At 36.7% G+C, this 18,114-nt stretch overlaps 2 protein-coding genes across 2 annotated transcripts in view; one reads left to right on the forward strand and one right to left on the reverse strand.

The window, feature by feature from the left end:
• LOC104718475 (probable thionin-2.4) lies at positions 217-1,187 on the forward strand. The gene is made up of 3 exons (XM_010436239.2): positions 217-597; positions 689-766; positions 860-1,187. Exons 1-3 carry the CDS (start codon positions 369-371, stop codon positions 955-957), a joined length of 405 nt encoding a protein of 134 aa, XP_010434541.1. The 5' UTR covers positions 217-368; the 3' UTR covers positions 958-1,187.
• Positions 12,371-18,114, reverse strand: part of LOC104748941 — an 8,595-nt gene continuing 2,851 nt past the window's right edge. Inside the window, exons 2-5 of the mRNA XM_010470514.1 lie at positions 17,623-18,099; positions 13,702-13,930; positions 12,910-13,008; positions 12,371-12,468 (exon numbers count right to left, since the gene is read on the reverse strand). Coding sequence (XP_010468816.1) covers positions 12,371-12,468; positions 12,910-13,008; positions 13,702-13,930; positions 17,623-18,099 — 903 coding nt within the window. The remainder of the gene's footprint in view (positions 12,469-12,909; positions 13,009-13,701; positions 13,931-17,622; positions 18,100-18,114) is intronic.

Below are 18,114 nucleotides of genomic sequence, written 5' to 3' on the forward strand. Positions count from 1 at the left end.
TCAGAACAGAAGAGTTGGTTAGAATTAAATGAAGAAACACAAAACACGTTTTGTAACCAACGTTTTGGATTTTTGTGTAAGACAACATGATTGGATTTTAATGGGTCAGCATTTTGTGTAAGACAACTATAGTACAAGAGAGTTGCTTTAAATTATATAACAAATCACAAAACACGTTTGTAACGAACTCCCAACTAAAAAAAAAAAGAAAAAAACTCGAATTCTTCTAGTCACTAAAACTTTAGATTCTCGAAGGTACCAACTAGTATTTAAGTGACCCTTGTTTCATCACCATTTCATCAATACAAAATTAAAACTAGTCCTCTCATACATTTTCTGATCAAATTAATCATCTAATCAATCCAAAGATGGAAGGCAAAACTGTAATTGTAAGTGTGCTCCTAATGAGTCTGTTTATGGCACAAATTCAAGTCGACGCAAAGAGCTGTTGCCCATCCGTCACCGCGAGAAACATCTATAATGTTTGCCGTCTAACGGGAAGTTCTAAGCAAGTATGTGCAAACATTAGTAACTGCAAAGTGGTTAGTGGGTCGACATGTCCTAACGGATATCCTAATGACACTCTCGAAAACACAGGTAAATAATTATGCCTTATTACGTATTTTATTTGTTACAAAACAGATTAGAAATTCATTTTTTGTCATGTGTTTTTCATTTTTTTCTCAAGGTGATGCTGTCAATGAATACTGCAAGGTCGGATGTGTATCCTCTGTTTGTGGTGCTTTAATCACTCTCCAGAATTTCAGTAAAACAAATTCTCCAAACTCATTTTCATTATTACGATTTTTTTAATAATTAACAAGAGAATAATGTATATTTTTTTTTTCTCGATGAATAGATGCAGATGAAATCGTGAATGGAGCTGTTGGAAAATGTGCTAACGCATGTTCTACAATCTGCACCAAAGGCTCCATAAATGTAATTGAAACTGCCTAGAAAATCATATCCATAAAAATACCACGTACGTCTGAAGGTTAAGGAGGTGGTCATCTTTCACAGTGTTGTTGGTTCTCATGTTTTCAATAATTATCTCGTATGTGAGAAAATGTTAGATTCTTGTGTTTGTGTTTGTGATGTATTTTCCTTGAAGGTTATCGATCTCTAGATTGTATATGCCTTCTATTCCCTAATTTTTAAATAATAAATAATGTGTTGGTATCCATACATATCTTCTCCTCTCAACCATTTTCATTTGATCTGTTCTTTTTTTTTTTTTTAATAATCGGAATTGTCTTTTGATAAGGATTTCATATCATGACAAATTGATAACAGGTGATACTAACAATATTGTAGAAACTGAAGTTTCTCACAAAGAATTTGTTTAGAAGAGAAACAAACTTAATAACAATCTCTAAAAGAATTCCGATCAAAGTAAACAAGAAAAGAAGAAATGAAATCTCTTGAGAAACAAGTTAGGTTTTGCTCAAGAACAAAGAGGAATTAGAGTTTTTGTATTGATAATTGGATGATCTTACAATGAGAGGATTGCCCTCTATTTATAGGTATTCAAAGATCTACTGAATATATTCGAATATATTGAATATATTGACTTTCCTAATTACAGGCGAACTGATTAGGAAAGTCTTTCCCTTCTTGCTAGGTCAGCCGCAGGGCGAGTTGGAATGCCGATTTGTCACCTCGTCCGTGGGCTTCTCGGTGTTATTGGGCCTTCAGGGATGAGGTCCAAACCCAGGTCGAGTTCCCGGTTCAGATGATCGGTTCGCTTAACGGGTTTACATCGGTATGTTGGGGGTGCTAATTCCCGCACCAACAAATATATAGTGTTAAGGTTTTTTTCACTATATATTTGCATAACCAAACTATAGCCTTCTTTCTACGTATCTAATATACTGAATCTGACCTAAGAAATAAATCAAATCAAATCTCTAAATTCGAGTTTTCACTCTAGCACAATCTTATAAAAATCCACTAAAATGTTCTAATATTATTATTAGCAATCAGATTTCACAATACTATTACATTATTTTGCTTTATTTATATCGAAATAGAATTTGAAGTTGGTGCAGGATATCGCCTCCTCACTATTGGTGGAGGATATCTTCTTCAGCCCTAGTTTGCTGCTAGACTCCTTTGAGGCTATTATTTGCACCAGCTTCAAATTGTATTTCCTTTTGAAAAGTATCAAAAAAGCCATGTAAAACGTTTTTTCTGTTTACTCTTTTGAATATAATTTAATATTTATTAAAAAAAAATAGAATAATCATTATTACAAATATAATTATGAATTTGATAGAAACGTACAATGAAAACTACTACTCTCTCTGGTTTTGTTTACTTGTCGTTCTAGCATATTTTTTTTGTTTTGAATTAGTTGTCATTCTCGTTTTTTAAGGTGACTTTTACATTAAAATTCCAAATTTAACCTTAATTAAACTAACACAATACATAAAAATGAAAAAAACTAAAACAAAATATTTATTTAATAATTGAAAGCATTCTCACGCTGGATGATATTGAAGAGTCACTTTTTTGTTTTCAACTTAGAATCACGTTCTATTGTTGGCAAAAAAAAAAAAAAAAAAAAAAAAAAAAAAGACATAATCAAAAGCTGTCAGTCTTGAGCATCATGAAAGAACCTGAGCTNCAAGAAAATGGAGATACAAACATACAAATATAACATGCATCAATTCATCAAGGATCTGATTCTTTTTTAGTTTACCGGAAAACTCAAATGGGGTCACCGTGTTGGGTCCATGTACTTGAGAGCAGTGAGAGCGTGAAACAGTTGAGATTTTTTCACACGAGATTAATCCCACAACTCTCCTCTAACTCTCTCTCTCCTCCCTCTCGGTTTTTTAGTAAAACAAAAAAATGAGCTATAGTTTAGAGAATTAGAACTTATCCAGATTAAGTGATGAAATTGTAGATGTGGCAGTGATGAAACTGAGATCAAAAATAGAAAAAAAAAATTGATCAGTTAAAAATCTAGAATCTAGATCCTTATAGTTAAAATCAAAATTCTTCTGGGTTCAGCTTTCTAGATTCTTCTGGTGGTAAACTGCATCAGCGGGATTCCATGGAACAAAATCGCCAATATTTACTTCAAAGATTTTTTGTTTGATTGTCGATTAATTTTAAATTTAGCTGAAGTAAAATTTGGTGAGAGATTATAAAAAACAAATACATTAAAAATAAGATGGTTAATTGATATTATTTGCCAGGTTAGAATTGTCAAATTACAAGAATTCTTAATATGCGTGAAACTTTCTAAAACGTCAACTAAATAAAACCGGAGGGAGTATGAGATTAGTCTTATATTCTTGTCCCCATCAATATAAAGCAACAGAATATATATAATTGACTCAAATTCTCAAACATAATTATTGTATTCTCATACTAGTAGTTTTCTCAATAACCTATAAAAGTAACTGACGTTTATAATTAGTCTCATATTTGAAAACATGTTTCTTCAGATGTAGACGGTAATCTTCTAATTTTAATGTATCGTTGTAAAATACAAATTATACAGAAAAAAAAAACAGATGGTCCACTTGGAACAGCGAGGTTTAAAACAATCTTAGTCGTACAATTGAGATTGCCAGAATCTGATGTTTTCTCACACTGCTCTAGCTTTGATTTGGACAATATCTGGATCACCATTTTTTGTTTCTTTAAATGCTTATTTTTATAACTTCGCCATAGGTAGCCCCAACTATTTTGTTTCTTTTCCTTTCAAGCTCATTAATTAACACAACTTATAAACTGGAATCGACGATATGGTTTGAACCAGGAACCACTTGTAAAGTTTGGTTCAACCAAACTCATGCAGTCATGCTGCGCTTGAGCGCGCATGAAAGATACTGTAAATGCGGATGAGGCAATAATAAAGTGCAGAAAATAAACGAGACAAGAACTTTCTTAATGAGGTTCGATTTTTCATACTCCCCGAGACTACGTCCAGATTTTGATTTCACTAGAACAAGAAAGCAAATACAACCTATTCGCAAACGCGTAAATCAAGCACAACCCTCTTAATTCACCGCTCTGTTCTATAACATGAAATCTTAAGGATAAATCTCTACCCTTAACTAAACTCACACTGAGCCTAGATTCAAACCAAGATAACTTAACTTTGGGCTAAACTCTCCCTGAGCCTAGACTTCTGATTTCCAACTCTCTGGAGCAACCTTCGCACAAACGCCACACCGACGAACAAAGAAGCTTGAACAACGTACAAGCACTAAACCGCGAAACTAAGCCGCACAAAACGAGAAAGCTTTCTATGATTTTATTCTTTATGCCTCAGCTCTCTTGCTTCTCTAGGACATTGATATATCATGATTTTTTTGGTTTTTAACCATGATATAAGGAGTCTTTTAGAGTCTTTTGATGTTTTTTTAGGTTCTTTGAGAGTCTTTACAGGTTTTCTAGGATTTTGGCATTGATGGAGTAAAGTAGAGCAATTTGGATAATTTTGGAGCATAAATCTCGAAGAATCAATTTGGACTCGGATCAAAGCAATGGCATCAATCGACACCATATAGGAGCATCGATCGACACCCACTTTAGCCGATGAAGAATAACAATTTTGGAAGTTTCACAAGTTTACCCAAAGTTTTCCATAATTGCAAGACAAGTCCCTAACGTGTTTTAGGACATATATATAGTATTTTTAGGTTTTAGAAACCCTGAAGTTATTTTCTAGCAGTTTTTGAGAGAAATATTATTTAGAGCTTTTGGGAAAAAAGGATATGAATTCTTTGTAGAGAGAAGATTTCTAAACTCCCTCTTTTACTTTTCAATATCTATTGCATGTTATTCAGAATTATGATTTGCTCTTCATTAAACATGTCTGAGTAATTTGCTTGTTAGGTTTAGGGTATTTCACAGGGTTTTAATGATTTATTAGATCTGTGATTTTGAGGGTTCTTAATCTTTTATGATCTTCATCATTGGTTGTTCTTCACAATAATTCTTGATTGATCACCTAGAATTATTATCTTAGGGAAATAAATTGATATGAGAATATAACTGTTTTTCTGATTAAACCATTGATGAACAAAATTATTTCTTACAAAGAGATTTGAATTAATAATTTTGTGAATTTATCTAAACCTGTTCTTAAAGCTGATTTTTAACTTAAAATTTTACAAAGAGATTTGGATTTTCTGGTTTTAAATTTAGATAATAATTGCAGTGAGAACTGATTTATTTTACCAAAAGTTTAGAGTTCTAGATCTTATTTTTATTGCTTGAACCTTCATTATTTTATTGATTTAATATTTCATAATTACCTGAGAAATTTCCTAGGCCTAAACTTTTGATTTTCTGAATTCACAACACCTTTATTTAATACTTTGCATTGTTATTTCAATTTTAAATTAATCTGTTTAGTATAATTAAAAAAACTCCATAATTTATTGTGTAGACTTGAGTCCTTTTGGAATTCGACCCCTAAGTACTGCAGTGATCTCTTAATTTGAGAGAGTAGCTCTAGGGTTAATTTGAGCATATCAAATTTTGGCGCCGTTGCCGGGAACTCTTTGATCTACCATTAGATTTGAGTTTTTAATTTTTTCTAAATTTTTCTTTTAATTTTCAACATACACGCTTTTGTTTTTTTTCTCTTGTGTGTTTCAGGTACATGCCTAATAGGCCTAACACTAGAAACAATAAGACTGGTCCAACTTTGAAGCTTTCAAACCAAGAGTTGGGAAAACTTGAGCATGAAAACCGAAAAGCAGCTAAATCCTTGAAGATGGTTAACACAGTCATTCTAATGCATGATGAGGATGGTGCTTTGAGGGATCAAGAGGGCTACTTGCGCAACGAGCAGGGCCAAAAGCTTGATGCAGAAGGAAATGTTATTTCTGAAGTTGTTGTTGTCAACGAGCAAGCAGATGTTGGCGATGAGCAGGCCGATGGTGTCAATCGACACCAACAGGGTGTCGGTCGACACCAACAGGGTGTCAGTCGACACCCCCTTCCTGCAGATGGACATGGAGCTGCAAACCACGTTAACAATCCGGTTCGAAGACAGGAGAACAACCGAGACTTGATCAGGACCATTGCTGACTACAACTGGGCTGATCTTGTGTATGAGAACCGGTTTGCTATTGTTCCTCCCCCATTCCAGAGGAATGATTTTGAGCTTAAGCCTGCTTACTTCCAGCTGGTTGGACAAAGACCTTTCTCTAACTTGCCCAGTGACAAGCCTTTGGATCACATTGAGCACTTTGAAGATCTTGTTACCAGTATCAAGGCTAATGGAGGGACTGAGGATTACATCTTCTGCAAGCTCTTCCCTTACTCACTTGCAGGAGAGGCATCTCAGTGGTTGAAACAATTGCCAGCTGGATCATTGACAAATTTGCGTGACGTCAAGGTGGCCTTCCTCAACTACTTCTATGATGATGCAATGGCAGATGAGTTGAGAGACAAGCTGTCCTCTTTCAAGCAAAGACCAGATGAAGCTTTCAAGGCAGCTTGGATGAGATTCAAAGCTTATCAAAGGGACTGTACACACCATGGTTTCTCAAGGGTTCAATTGCTAAGCATCTTCTTCCGAGGGTGTGACTGGGAGTATCAGTTGGCTTTAGATGCTGCAAGTCATGGAGATTTCAAGACAAGATTTCCAGAAGACGCTGAAGGTTTGATTGAGATCTTAGCTGCTAGCAATAGTACTAAGAGAGCAGATGCTGAAAGAAAGAGATTACATGGATGATTTGATTCAAACCAGTTAGCTTCTGTTAATGCTAAGCTGGATTCAGTGCATAATCTCCTTGTGGGTAAGAAATCTGTTCATTTTGCTGCTGAAGTTGAGACATTTGAGCCAGAGCAGGAAAATACAGAGGAGAATGTCAACTATGTGTATGGAGCTGGGAATCAAGGTCAGAGATTCGGTAATCAGCAAGGCAACAGGCCTCACAGTGGGAACTCTTCAGGTTACACTTCCAAGCCAGAGTATCAGCAGCAACAACAGAATACCGGTTATACCAGAACCTATGGGAACTCATCCTATCAGTCTCCTCCTCCTAAGAATTCTCCTGAGAGTAGAATGGAAGCTATGCTAGAGAAACTTTTGCAGGGTCAAGAGCAGTTGTCAGTAACTTTCAATGGGAAGATTGACAATGTCTACACTGAGCTGAATGGGAAGATTGATGCATTGAATGTTCATGTTAAGAAGCTGGAGATTCAAGTTGCACAGACTACTGGGTCTGTTAAAAGGCAATAGAGTTTTCTTCCAGCAAGAACTGAGTCAACCCCCAGACATGCTTGTAATGCCATATCTGTGAGAGGTGAAGATGCTGGTGAAATTGCTTCTGCAGAACAGGGTGAGAATTCGACAAATCTCTCGAACCCAGATGATGATGTCGATCGACACCACCTGGGTGTCGGTCGACACTCATCTCAGACCTAACCAGAAACTGCAAAATCTCAGGTTCCAGCAGTTGAGAGGGTGTACCAACCTAAGATTCCTTTTCCTAAGCCAAGAAAGTCCAAGCATGAGATGGAGGAAGCTAGATGCAAGGCAATGATGGACAAGGTGATGATTGAGATGCCTTTGATTGATGCAGTAAAGCTTTCACCATCACTTAAGCGATATGTGAAGAGAATGGTATCAAATGGTTTGAGCCCTGAGGAAGGAGCACTACTTACAAAAGATGTCAGTGCTATTCTGTTAAACCAGCCTCCACCGAGGAAGAAAGAGAGAAAGCAGGACGTGGTTGTTTATGAGAAAGTGAGTGCAGCAATTCAGTGTAAGACTGCTAAGAAGTTACCAGATCCTGGAAACTTTGTACTTGATTGTTCAATCTCAGCAGGAAGGTTTTCTCACTCACTTTTTGATCTTGGCTCTAGCATCAACTTGATGCCACATTCTGTTGCTGTGAGACTTGGGATGACAGAATTCAAGCCAACTCAGATTTCTCTTATCTTGGCTGATCGATCCCGAAGAATTCCTGAAGGTGTTTTAGAGGATATTCCAATTAAAGTTGGAAACTTCATGATTCCCACTGACTTTGTGGTGCTGAAGTATGATACAGAGCCTAAAGACCCTCTCATATTAGGAAGATCTTTCTTGGCTACAGCTGGTGCAGTCATAGATGTGCAGAAGGGACACATAGCACTGAATGTGGATGGTTTGAGTATGAACTTTGAGACGGATAAGCTGAGGAGGGCTCCTACTATTGATGGACAGACTTTTTCTGTTGAAAAAGTTTCTAATACACGAGCATCCGACTCAGTGTCGACCGACACAACATTGGTGTCGGTCGACACTCCTCCACATCTGAGACAAAGCTTGTCCAAAACTTATGCTCCAAGTCATACAGCTGTTCCCAAACAGAAAGCCCCCCACTCCACACACCAGAATCCTCAGGTAAGGCAAAGGTACACCTCTTCTGCACCTAAACCTCCTCTTATCATCAATAAAACCTTCAAAGATACAAAAACTGTTTTGCAGTTAACCAAGCCACGAGATTATCGTAGAGCGTTTGTTTCTTCTGTTGATGATTTTGTAGGACATAAGAGAAACAATCTCATCCCTAAATCCTGTCCTGGTCCTGTTCCTCACATCCTTGGCAGACCTCATGCACTAAAGCTTATACACCACCTTGGATACCTCATGCACTAAAGCTTATACACCACCTTGGATGATGAGACATTCTTCTCAGAAGCATTCAATGCCACGTTCTGATCCACCAGATGCTTGAGCTCCAGCAAAGTCAAGCTAATGACAGAAAACAAGCGCTTAGTGGGAGGCAACCCACTGGTAGGTTTTTCTTTTTCTTTTGATTTTCATTCATATTTATTTTATTTTTCTTTTGTCAATCTTAGGCTTGATAACACTGGGGATAGTGTTGTTTAAGTCTGGGGGAGGTTGTCTACTAACTACGTTTGTATTTTTGAGTTTCAGTTGTGTCAGTCAAAACCATAAAGTTTGAGTCAAATTTTTCAAAATTTTCTTTTTGTCTTTGGGAATTATGATCTTGATTAATGATTTCTATTATTTGGCTAACACTCTAATGATTATTTGTTTATGCTTGATCTTAGAACTGAAGCTTAGAAAGATTATGAGCCTTATCAACAATCCTAAAAGCCCTTATTCAATGGATATCTGATTGATCTAACTTTGTCTCAACTTTTATCAGGATTTTAACCGGTCTTAATCTCTTACTTTGGGGTTGGAAATCAGTGGACTAGACTTCTTTTTCGGGCCATACAAGACAATGCAATTTTTTCAAAGTATGTCTCCCCTCTTTCTTCCCTTCAATACTTAAAAAAAAGAAAAAAAATCAGAAAAAGAGAGGAGAATAAAAGATGAGATGATTTTGATCAGTTTACAGAAGTATGTAAATTACATGTGACCTCATTATTCTACTCTTGAGTCAAATGATCACACAAAGCTTGGAAGTGAGGGGAATGTAAATTACCGATGACCCTAATATCCGCTTACATCTTTGATTTAAAAAAAAAGAAAATTAGGGAGAAATCAGCTCCATAGAAGTAAGAAAAGGGAGAGGAAAGGAGATGTATGAAAAATGTCTTGACCTGAAAAGAGTCCATATGCCACTGATCGATACACCAAGGTTAGAACTCATCTGTACTTGCTTTAATTTATGTAATGAGATGACAATGGTGAGACTATAGATTCCAAAGGATTGTGGGATTTGAGTAAGGAATGTTGATACTTATCATGGTTAAGTATAAGAAGTAAGTTCTTGAGTCAGGTAAATGAAGAGTGCGAATAAGAATCATCATGCAGTTGAGTGAGTTCCCTGTTTTCAAACCTCTTTGAAATGTCTAAGCTTATGTTTTGCTTGAGGGCAAGCAAAGGCTAAGTCTGGGGGAGTTAATATATCATGGTTTTTGTGGTTTTTAACCATGATATAAGGAGGTTTTTAGAGTCTTTTGATGTGTTTTTAGGTTCTTTGAGAGTCTTTACTGGTTTTCTAGGATTTTGGCATGGATGGAGCAAAGTCGAGCAATTTGGATAATTTTGGAGCATTGATATGCTCATATTTACCCTAGAGCTACTCTCTCAATTTAAGATGTCAATGTAGTATTTAGGGATCAAATCCACAAGAACTCTAGATTAACACAATAGACTTAATAATCTTTTAATTATGCTAAACAGAAATATTGTAATTAAATTGCAAAATAAAACAGAAAATAAAAGAGATGTAAATTCAGATGGATTAAACGCTAGGCCTAGGGAAATTCTCAGGAAATTATGGAAAATCAGATCAATTAATTAAACAAGCAGGATTCAATAATTAAGCACCGTTCTTGAACTCTAAACACAATTATAAAATAAATCAGTTCTCACTGCAAATATTATCTAAGTTTTAAAACCCGAAAATACAAATCTCTTTGCAAAATTCAAAGTAAAAACCAGTAATAAAATCAAGTTTAGATAAGTTCACAAAATCACTAAATCAAATCTCTTTGCAAGAAGTAATTTTGCTCGCCAAAGGTTTTTGTCAGGAAAACCAATTATATTCTCATATCAATTAATAATACTAAGATCGAAATCCAGATGACTAATCAAAGATCTAGCATTAAGAACAACCTATTGTGAAGAACAAGAAAGATAATGAATCCAGACAATTAATCAATCTAACAATCAATGAAATCCCTAATGAGAAACCCTAAACCTAACAAGCAGATATACTCAGACATAATCAATGAAACACAAATCATAATCTGAATAAATTGCATTAAGAGATTAAAGGAAGAAGAAAAGGAGTTCTGAATCTTCTCTGAAGGAGTCTTGATTCTTCTCTCCAAAAGCTCTCTAAAAATCTCTCAGGGTTTTCTCTCAAAAAGTTGTAGGGAAAAATAAAGCTTAGGTCTAAACAATGACCATAAAAATCCTATTTATATTCCTAAACACGTCCAGAGACTAATGATGCAAATATGCAAAACTTTGGGGCAACTTTGTAAATCTGCAAAACTTGTTGAGAAAACTTCCAATTTCTTCTTTGGCTCTGCATCGATCGACACAGCATCTGCATCAATCGATGCATCTTTCTAAATTCGTCTCCCAACTTTACAGCTTAGCCTCAATGCTTGATTAAGCTCAAAATCCTCCTATTTAGCTCCATTATGCTCCCATCCATGCTAAATCCTATAAAGACTTAAAAGACTCTAAAAATACCAAAAAGAATCTATAAATAAGACTTATATCATGGCTAAAACCCCTAAAAACCATGAAATATCAACTCCCCCAGACTTAACCTTTGCTTGCCCTCAAGCAAAACATAAACTTAGCCCTGTGAAAGAGGTTTGAAAACGCAGGAACTCATTTTCTTTTTAAAGTAATGTCATGATCATCCAAACCATAATCCATATGCTTAGCTGATAAATCCAAATCGAACCACCATGTACTTCTCCGTTGATTTTCATAGCATCCCAAATTCAAACCAAATTCCACTACTTCCTCCATTAAGCCTTCATCGGTGGGTCTCATCAATTTGATCAATGTCAAGAACCTTCAAGACTCATTCCCGTACAATACCATAACAAGCAAGATAATATCTTTAACACATGTGGTACTCTTTTTCTCCCCCAGACTTATTCTATTTATCTTCCTTAGAGCTTGCTTTGTCTTTTTTTTTTCTCAAAGTTGTAGGCGAATAATGGGGTCATCGGTAATTTACCTACCCTTCGCTTCCAAGCGTTGTATGATCATTTGACTCAAGAGTAGAATAATGAGGTCACAGGTAATTTACCTAACTCTCTAAACTGATCAAAATCATCTCATCTTTTTTTTTTAACAAAGCTCTCAGGAAAAATATTTTAAATTTAAATAAGGGAGAGGAGTACCAATTTTTTTCTTTTATGAAATCTTACTTGTCAGGTATGAACAAGGAGTCAAGCTCTATGAACATCAATCTCCTTGATGAGGTAAAAAGAAAATTACAGAAGTTACCTTAGGCTTTTGTGAATTATGTTGGAAATTTGGATGTCTCTGGTTCACTAGTCAGCCATTGGATTTTTAATTAGTCAGATTTTTGACTTAATCTGCAACATTAATCAACCAAGGCAGCACACTAAAAAGAAAAATCATAGTTCCCAACAAAATTTTGACTCAATAAAACAAATTTTTTTTTTTCGACTGATGCTCAAAAATAAAAACGTAGTTAGTAACTGCCTCCCCCAGACTTAAACAACACTGTCCTCAGTGTTATCAAGTAAGAGATTGGCGAATAAAATAAAATAAAAATAATTCAAAAGAAAAAGGAAAAAGAAAGAAAAAAAACTACCAGTGGGTTGCCTCCCACTAAGCACTTGTTTTCAGTCATTAGCTTGACTGTGACAGATCTCAGGCATCCGGTGGATCAGAACATGGCAATGAATGCTTCTGAGAGAATGTCCTCTTCATTCAAGGTGTTGTAGAAGCTTTAGGTGCATGAGGTTTGCCAAGGATGTGAGGAACATGACCAGGGAGGGACTGAGGTATTGGTGGCTTCCTTTTATGTCCTGCAAAATCATCAACAGAAGAAACAAGCACTCTATGATAATTTCGTGGCTTGGTTAACTGCAAAACAGTTTTTGTACCTTTGAAAGTCTTATTGATGATAGGAGAAATTTTAGGAGAAGGAGATGCATACCTTGGCCTTACCTGTGGGTTCTTGACTATGGAATGGTGAGATTTCAGCTTTACAACTGGTCTAGGACTTGCAGCTAAGGAACCAACTCGAGAATCTTTGGTTTTGGACAAGTCCGAGCCGATTCTGGAAGGTGTGTCAATTGATGCAACAGCTGCATCGATCGATGCTATGTCTGCAACTCGTGTTTCTTCAACGATTCGGAAACTTTCCTCAGCAATCCATGTTTCCATTACAAAAACATCATCTACCAGCGACTTGTCATGGATCAGAACCTCATCATGGTCTCTAGTACTGATTAGATGATCTCCACTCCAATCTTTAAGCTTAACTGCTTGTTTGCTCACTTTCTCAACAGGCTTCAACTCAGTACTGTCTCCATGAAGCTCAATGATCGGATCTTCATCAGAAGCTATCTCCACACAAAATGTCTGACCATCAATAGTGGGAGCTCTTCTCAGCTTGTCCATCTCAAAGTTCATGACCAAATCATCCACATTAAGAGATATGTGTCCCTTCTTTACATCTATGATGGCACTAGTTGTAGTCAAGAAAGAACATCCTAAGATGAGAGGATCATTAGGCTCTTTGTCATACTTCAACACCACAAAGTCAGTGGGAATCATGCAATATCCAATATTGATTGGAATATCCTCTAAGACACCTTTAGGAATCCTTCTGGATCGATCAGCTAAGATAAGAGATATCTTAGTTGGCTTGAAATCTGTCATCCCAAGTCTTACAGCAACAGAATGTGGCATCAAGTTGATACTAGAGCCAAGATCACAAAGAAAGTGAGGAAACCTTCCTGTGGAGATAGAGCAATCTAGCACAAAACTTTTAGGATCTGGTAACTTCTCTGCAATCCTAGTCTGAATCACTGCACTTACTTCCTTAGAGACAACCACCTCCTGCTTCTTATCCTTCTTCCTCTGTGGAGGCTGTTTCAACAGTATTGAGCTGACATCCTTTGTAAGCAGTGCTCCTTACTCAGGACTCAAACCATTAGTGACCATCCTCTTCGCATATCTCTTAATACCAGGAGAAAACTTGACAGCATCAATCAAAGGTATCTCAATCATTACCTTATCCATCATAGCTTTGCATCTAGCTTTTTCAATCTCCTTCTTAGACCTCCTAGGCTTAGGAATAGGAACCTTAGGCTTATAAGCTTGCTCTGAAGCAGGTGGAACTTGAGGAGAAAGCAGAGCTGGTCGTGGGGTGTGTTGATCGACAATGGCGGTGCATCGATCGATGCTAGATGATGGTTGCATCAATCGATGCTGCTCTGTATCGGTCGATGCAACATCCACTTCCGAATCACCTTCTACGTCCTTCACCAAAATGGCATTATAAGCATGCTTGGGATTCCACTTTGTTCTTCTAGAAAGAAGTTCCTCTTGTCTTTTAACAGACCGAACAGTCTGAATAATTTGATTCTCTAGCTTCTTGACATGAGTATTTAATGCATCAAACTTCCCAGTCAGTTCATTGTAGACATTATCAATCTTTTCATTGAATGTCACTGTCAACTGCTCTTGTCCTTGAAGAATTTGATCAAGCATGGCCTCCATTCGACTCTCAGAAGTCTGTGGAGGTGGAGACTGATAAGAAGAATTACCATAGGTCCTTGTAAAGCCGGTGTTCTTTTGTTGCTTCTGGTAATCCGGTTTAGGAGTGTAGCTTAAAGAGTTCCCATTGTAAGGTCTGCTGCCCTACTGGTTGCCAAATTTTTGTGTCTGATATCCAGCTCCATACACATAATTGACATCTTCTTCTGTAGTCTCTGGATTTGGCTCAAAAATCTCAACATCTTCAGCAAAATGGACTGACTTCTTTCCAACAAGAAGATTATGCACTGTATCCAACTTAGCATTCACCGTAGCAAACTGATTTGAATCATGGCCGTCATGTGCTCTTTTCCGCTCTAAGTCTGCATTCTTAGTACTGTTGCTTGAAGCTAGTCCTTCTATCAACTTTTCAGCATCATCTCGATACCTTGTCTTGAAGTTCCCATCACTAGCAGCATCCAAAGCCATCTAATACCTCCAGTCAATCCCGCTGAAGAAGATACTGATCAACTGCACTTCTGAGAACCCATGATGTGGACAATCTCTCTGGTATGCTTTGAACCTTACCCAAGCAGCTTTGTAAGATTCAGCAGGTCCTTGTCTAAAGGTAGAAAGCTTAATCCTCAGCTTATCAGACATTGCATCATCATAGAAGTAATTGAGGAATGCCACCTTGATATCATTCCAGGTCTTCAGAGATCCTGGTTTGAGTTGTCTCAGCCAATGAGAAGCTTCCCCAGCAAGAGAGTAGGGGAAAATCTTGCAGTAGAGATAGTCTCCTGTGACTCCATTAGCCTTGATGCTTGTAACTATATCCTCAAAGTGCTCAATATGGTCTAGAGGCTTCTCATGTGACAAGTTCTGGAATGGCCTTTGTCCAACAAGAGCAAAGAGGAAGGCTTTAGCTCAAAATCATTCCTTGGGAATGGAGGAGGGACAATTGCGGAGCGGTTCTCATAGAATAAATCTGGTCTGTTGAAATCTGCAAGAGTCTTAACAAGCTCTCCATTGTCATCCCATCGCCTCTGAACATTCTCCGCATCAGCTCTGGCATTGCATCGATCGATGCCAACATTGCGTCGGTCGATGCCTTCCTGGTTGCGTCGATCGACACCATTGTTGCGTCGCTCGACGCCACGTGCATTCTCATCGGCCACGATGAGTTCTTCCTGAATAATCTGTCCGTCAGCATCAAGTTTCTGGCCTTGCTTGTTGCGCACATTACCCTCTTGATCCTTCAAAACCCCAGCCGCATCTTGTCTCAATATGATTGGGTTGACCATTTTTGCTGATTTGGCTGCTTTTGTGTTCTCACGCTCTAGTTGTCCTAACTCTTGATTTGTAAACTTAACAACTGGACCAGTTGGATTTTTCCTGGTGCTAGGCTTAGGCATGTACCTGAAACACACAAGAGAAAAGAAACAAAAGCGTGTGAGTAAATTAAGAAAAGAAAAATCTAGACAAAATCAAAGACTTTAATCTAATGGTGAATCAAAAGAGTCCCCGACAACGGCGCCAAAATTTGATATGCTCAAATTTACCCTAGAGCTACTCTCTCAAATTAAGAGGTCAATGTAGTATTTATGGATCAAATCCACAAGAACTCTAGATTCACACAATAGACTTAATAATATTTTAATTATGCTAAACAGAAATATTGTAATTAAATTGCAAAATAAAACAGAAAATAAAAGAGATGTAAATTCAGATGGATTAAACGCTAGGCCTAGGGAAATTCTCAGGAAATCATGGAAAATCAGATCAATTAATTAAACAAGCAGGATTCAATAATTAAGCACCATTCTTGAACTCTAAACACAATTATAAAATAAATCAGTTCTCACTGCAAATATTATCTAAGTTTTAAAATCCGAAAATCCAAATCTCTTTGCAAAATTCAAGTTAAAAACCAGCAATAAAATCAAGTTTAGATAAGTTTACAAAATCACTAAATCAAATCTCTTTGCAAGAAGTAATTTTGCTCACCAAAGGTTTTTGTCAAGAAAACCAATTATATACTCATATCAATTAATAATCCTAAGATCTAAATCTAGTGACTAATCAAAGATCTAGCATTAAGAACAACCTATGATGAAGAACAATAAATATAATGAATCCAAACAATTAATCAATCTAACAATCAATGAAATCTCTAATGAGAAACCCTAAACCTAACATGCAGATGTACTCAGACATAATCAATAAAACACAAATCATAATATGAGTAAATTGCGTTAAGAGATTAAAGGAAGAAGAAAAGGAGTTCTGAATCTTCTCTGAAGGAGTCTTGATTCTTCTCTCCAAAAGCTCTCTAAAAATCTCTCAGGGTTTTTTCTCAAAAAGTTGCAGGGAAAAATAAAGCTTAGGTCTAAACAATGACCATAAAAATCCTATTTATATTCCTAAACACATCCAAAGACTAATGATGCAAATATGCAAAACTTTGGGGCAACTTTGTAAATCTTCAAAACTTGTTGAGAAAACTTCCAATTTCTTCTTTGGCTTTGCATCGATCGACACAGCATCTGCATCGATCGATGCATCTTTCTAAATTCGTCTCCGACATTCACAGCTTAGCCTTAATGCTTGATTAAGCTCCAAATCCTCCTATTTAGCTCCATTATGCTCCCATCCATGCTAAATCCTATAAAGACTCAAAAGAATCTAAAAATACCAAAAAGACTCTATAAATAAGACTTATATCATGGCTAAAACACCTAAAAACCATGATATATCAAGCATAAATCTCAAAGAATCAATTTGGACTCGGATGAAAGCAATGTCATCGATTGACACCGTATAGGAGCATCGATCGACACTCTCTTTAGCCGATGAAGAATCACAATTTTGGAAGTTTCACAAGTTTACCCAAAGTTTTCCATAATTGCAAGACAAGTCCTTAACGTGTTTTAGGACATATATATAGTATTTTTAGGTTTTAGAAACCCTGAAGTTATTTTCTAGCAGTTTTTGAGAGAAAGATTATTTAGAGCTTTTGGGAACTCTTTTACTTTTCAATATCTATTGCATGTTATTCAGAATTATGATTTGTTCTTCATTAAACATGTCTGAGTAATTTGCTTGTTAGGTTTAGGGTATTTCACAGGGTTTTTATGATTTATTAGATCTGTGATTTTTAGGGTTCTTAATCTTTTATGATCTTCATCATTGGTTGTTCTTCACAATAATTCTTGATTGATCACCTAGAATTATTATCTTAGGGAAATAAATTGATATGGGAATATAATTGTTTTTCTGATTAAACCATTGATGAACAAAATTATTTCTTACAAAGAGATTTGAATTAATAATTTTGTGAATTTATCTAAATATGTTCTTAAAGCTGATTTTTAACTTAGATTTTTTTTTTTTTTTTTTTTTTTTTTTTTTTTTTTTTTTTTTTAAAAAAAAAAANCTCCAAGATTGGTCGCCCAAACTGGAGGAAAAGTGTTTACAAAAGAAGAAGCTGTAAGTAACAATCTCGAAGAGCGAGCAAGGCAATCAGCCCGCACGTTAGAGCTGCGCGATATCCTCGAAAGCATGAAGGATGGGAAGGAGGAGCGAAGTAGACTAAACTCATCTAGCAGGGTGGAGAAAGCGGGCCAATCATCGGGAGACTGCACCATCGCCACTAGTTCAGCACAATCCGTCTCGAAATACTGACAGTTAACGCCTGAGGCTAAAATGGAAGCCATCGCCCAAATCAAAGCATGAAGGTCCGAATGAAGAGGTGAAGGGCCACGACGCTGACTCCGTGCTCCCAATAACTGCGTTACATCCTCACTATTGCAAAACCACCAGCCTAAGCCTTCCAAGGGATCTGATGCCTTCCAAGATCCATCAATCTGACACCGGGGAGCGGGGGTCTGATCCTCCAAGGTAAGAGGCTCAGTCGAGGTTGAAAGAGAGGATCTTACTTCCTCCCATAACAACTTATCAGAAGTCGC

This window comes from Camelina sativa, chromosome 2 (assembly GCF_000633955.1).
Source record: "Camelina sativa cultivar DH55 chromosome 2, Cs, whole genome shotgun sequence".
NCBI lineage: Eukaryota > Viridiplantae > Streptophyta > Magnoliopsida > Brassicales > Brassicaceae > Camelina > Camelina sativa.

What these genes read in the sequence shown, in the direction of transcription:
- LOC104718475 (XM_010436239.2), top strand. Translation starts at nt 369, where the DNA reads ATGGAAGGCAAAACTGTAATTGTAAGTGTGCTCCTAATGAGTCTGTTT. An exon ending in TGACACTCTCGAAAACACAG is followed by an intron (nt 598 to 688) that starts GTAAATAATTAT and finishes TTTTTTCTCAAG; the next exon opens with GTGATGCTGTCAATGAATAC. An exon ending in AATCACTCTCCAGAATTTCA is followed by an intron (nt 767 to 859) that starts GTAAAACAAATT and finishes CTCGATGAATAG; the next exon opens with ATGCAGATGAAATCGTGAAT.